The sequence below is a fragment of the Dermacentor andersoni genome, chromosome 3 (assembly GCF_023375885.2).
Source record: "Dermacentor andersoni chromosome 3, qqDerAnde1_hic_scaffold, whole genome shotgun sequence".
Lineage (NCBI taxonomy): Eukaryota > Metazoa > Arthropoda > Arachnida > Ixodida > Ixodidae > Dermacentor > Dermacentor andersoni.
Window position 1 is genome coordinate 100,188,756 of NC_092816.1, and position 4,064 is coordinate 100,192,819.

The 4,064-nt window shown below is 47.7% G+C and overlaps 1 protein-coding gene across 1 annotated transcript; it reads left to right on the plus strand.

The window, feature by feature from the left end:
- Nucleotides 1–215: 215 nt before the first annotated feature.
- LOC129386986 (uncharacterized) lies at nucleotides 216–2,515 on the plus strand. Its single transcript, XM_055075607.1, has 2 exons — nucleotides 216–1,772; nucleotides 2,454–2,515. Exons 1-2 carry the CDS (start codon nucleotides 479–481, stop codon nucleotides 2,513–2,515), a joined length of 1,356 nt encoding a protein of 451 aa, XP_054931582.1. The 5' UTR covers nucleotides 216–478.
- The last annotated feature ends 1,549 nt before the right edge of the window (nucleotides 2,516–4,064 follow it).

A 4,064-nucleotide genomic window follows, 5' to 3' on the forward strand; every position in this document is an offset into this window, starting at 1 on the left:
ACATATGCAAATAGGCCAGTAAGTAAGCGAAGGCACAACGAAGTGTCACATATGGAATGAATAGAAATTGAACACTAATAATTCTTACGACAAGAAGTAACCGAATGAACATAAACAAGAATACATGAAATGCACTGGAGAGGAGAAAAATGTAACGACAGCAATCGTCATATAAATCAACTGCTCATGAACAGGTGAACTGATCTTTTGAAAATAATTAATCAGGAAGAGGTTTTAGCCTCCAAGGGTAGGCTATTCGACACTATGATGGCTGCGAAGCTTAAGGTATTTTGTCTGTAATTAGTGCAAGCCCTAGGCAGTAAAATATTATTATTCTAGAAAAAAGATACATTATTAGAGTTAGTCGTAAATTTCCTTCCTATGGTGTAAACGCATGTATTGTTTAATAATAACGAAGCAATTGTTTTTTTTTTTCTTTCAGGGAGTAACTTACTTTTGTGAAGTATTCGACGGGTAGATGTGTTCCAATGTGTTGACGTCGGAAATAAAATTGAATCACTGGTTGTTCAATGCGTTACTGTTATATCCTAAAAAGTTTACCGTGCGAATCTATGAACCAGAATCTAGCTTCTTGTTACCTATTTATCAACCTCTCCCGCTACTCTACCTCTTGCTGCAGTTCCGAGCCTACGTGCTCTTTGCCCTTACCACCAGTGCCTTTGCTGGCCACGTCGGTGGCGGTTACGGGCTCGGCCAAAGCCTTGGCTACGGTCTTGGTTATGGACTGTCTAGTTACGGCTTATCCCATGGCATTGGCTACTCTGGCCTTACTGGCTACAGCCTTGGTTACGGTTATGGCCACGCCCCATCGGTAGGCCGCACTGTCTCCACCTACCACGCTGCCCCAGCGGTTGCCACATACGTGGCTGCCCCATCTGTGACTAAATTCGCCACCACTTACCAAGCCACCCCAGCCGTAGCTCCCTACGCCGCTGCTCCAGCTGCCCCCTATGCAACGGCCCCAGCTGTCGCCAAAGTTGCTACCTATGCTCCTGCTCCAGTAGCCACCTACGCTGCCACCCCTTCAGTCGCCAAGGTTCACACCTATGCTGCTGCCCCAGTCGCCACCTATGCTGCTGCCCCAGCTGTGACCAAGTTTGCCACCTATGCTCGTGCCCCAGTGGCCACCTATGCTGCTACCCCAGTCGCCACCTATGCTGCTGCCCCAGCTGTGACGAAGGTTGCCACCTATGCTCGGGCCCCAGTGGCCACCTACGCTGCTGCCCCATCAGTCGCCAAGGTTCACACCTATGCTGCTGCCCCAGTGGCCACCTATTCCGCTGCCCCAGCTGTGACCAGGGTTGCCACTTACGCTCGTGCCCCAGTCGCCACATACGCTGCTACGCCTACTGTCAGCAACGTTGCGAGTTACGCTGCTGCTCCAGTCGCCACCTACGCTGCTGCTCCAGCTGTAACCAAGGTTGCTGCCACCTACGCTGCTGCCCCTGTCGCCACCTATGCTGCCACCCCAGCTGTGGCCACTGTTGGACATGCAACTCCAGCTTTCGCTGCCTACGCTGCTGCCCCAGCTGTTGCCACTATTGCTCACGCTGCTCCAGCAGTTGCCACTTACGCTGCCCCAGCTGTCGCTGCCTACGAGGCTGTTCCAGCCTATTACAGCTATGGCGTTGGCACTCTCGGATACGGTGCCGGGCACTATGGTTACGGCCACGGTCTCCTTGGCTACGGCCTGAACTACGGGTACGGTCTCGGCACCCCGTACCATTATGGTGCCCTTCTCCGCAGGAAGTGTAAGCATTTATTATCTTTCATACTTCCAGCCATCATACTCAAGACCGCTTTTTGCGTTGTTCTTTATTATGTGTATTCTGGCCTGCTTTTACTTAACTATTGCCGGGATCACCGAACGATAGCCGATTACAATAATGTGAGGGTGCATCAGTAAACCATTGTTTTGACTTTCTTTTGTTGATGTGAAGGAGCTACAACTCTTTGAGATGACGAGAGGTACTTTGCCCAGTTACGTGCTTGAAATAATCATTTTTTTATTTTATGCAGGAACCCATTCCTTCACGAATCAAGAACGGCTCGCGTTACATTCAGCACATCAGGACGTCCAGGACAGACGGCTTCATCTTGTTGCATTGATGACTGGATGTCAAATAAATTATTGTTCATACATTTCTCAACTAAGGTTGCTGCCTTTGTCAATTCGGAACAAGTAAAAACTGACTTATTTCTTTAACGTTCCCAATCTGTACACTTTTTCCGACACGGCGTATTGCAGGGCTTCAGATATGCTTCGATCACCTAGGTTTCTTTACCGCGCATCCTAAGCACCTTAAGAAAGCGTTTGCAGGAGCGCGGTACAGGAGCACCTGCGGACGTCACTGCCCTTGCAAATGGAGAAGTGCACCAACGAATGGACACTGCATTCCGCCCTTAAGCGTTTATGACAAACCCGCATGTAGCAAAATGGAGTGTCAATGGCAATGATGGCAACGGCAATCATGACCTTGAGAGTGGAATCTAGACCGCGGATTCTATTTAGTCGTTAGAAAATAAGCTTCAAAAAACGAACGCGCGAAGTAGAAAGCAATTGAGCGCATTACAAGCATTTGCCTCGTGCCCTGACAATTATTCAAGCATCGAACACGTATATCGCTTCCATATGCCGACTAAAGCAAATGTTCTAACCAAAATATAATATATTAATCAGGTGTGGATGCAAGGAATCAACAATTCCTTCGCCACGGCGTTTCCTATCGGGCATTTGCACGATGCTTGCATTTCCAAAATAGGCGCAGCGGGAGAACGGTAAATTTGGGAAGTTAGATCAAAGATATTGGTAAAGGTGGCGCTCGCCTGCACTGTCAAATTGAGGACAAAAGTGCTGCGCTCCTCTCAAATTGTGCAGAAACTGCATACAAATCGAAGATGCTTTAAACATCACATCCAGTCTAGAGTGTTGTTGCTTACCGAATATCTTTGACGATGAAAACATTGTTCGACTTTACAATAATATTACACAGTTGCTGTAATTTATGATTATTACACGAAATAACAGACAATGATTTAACATAAATGTACGAGATACTGTCTACTCTGAATGACTGAAATGTAGAAAGAATAAGATAAAAAATGAAAGTGAACAAGAAAATAACGTGCCCCAGCTACGAGCCGAACCCACATCTTCCACATTGTGCCTGCGCTACTTCACCGTGTCGGCCATTCTACGGTCCATTGTCTTGATAATTTGTCGACATTGCTAAATTTAACCCTGGGAGGGCTAACTAGCGCAACTCACGACCAAGACAGCGGGGATGGAACGTCCTTAGCAAGCGAAGCTTTCAAAGCCAAGCATTCTTTGCTTCTTCTCCCCACTTTTTGAATGCTGGACAGCAGCCATCATTGCACGATTCGCTCTCTTGATTAACCACACGACGCTCTATCCTGCAGGATTAGCCGGTACTCGACCTAATGCAAATGGCACCGGGTATAATGCACAACGAGTGGGCTAGGTGTATCACTTGATGTGTTGCGTAAACGCGGACGTGACCTCCAACCCGAACGCACTATGTAACCATGCCATCTTCGTCCCTTGATCGCCTTCATTTCATTGTGATCATTCTTTCGTTATCATACCGGCTTCATCAACGTGTGGCAGGTGATGTATGCAAGGTTGGACGTGACCTAGAACGCAAACATGCCATCGTCGTCATGACATTGCCGCCCTTTCATCGCCTTCATTTGATTATGATCATTCCTCCGCTGTTATACCATCGTCATCGTCATCACTTTGTCATAGTTACTGCGTTTTCATCACGTCGTCATCGTCACACCTTCATCATAAATTAGTCGTCGTTCTTCCGCCGTCGTCTTCATTCGATAGACGTCATACCTTCATCATCACGCCGTCGAAACGATATCATGCCGTCGGCCTCATGCCGTCGCCGTCATGCCAATGTCGTCCTTGAGTCATTCTCATACATTCGTATTCACACCGTAATGCTGATGCCATCACGTTTCTTCCATCAGCGTCATTCCTCATTTGTCAGGCCATTGTCCTCAGCCCGTGGTCG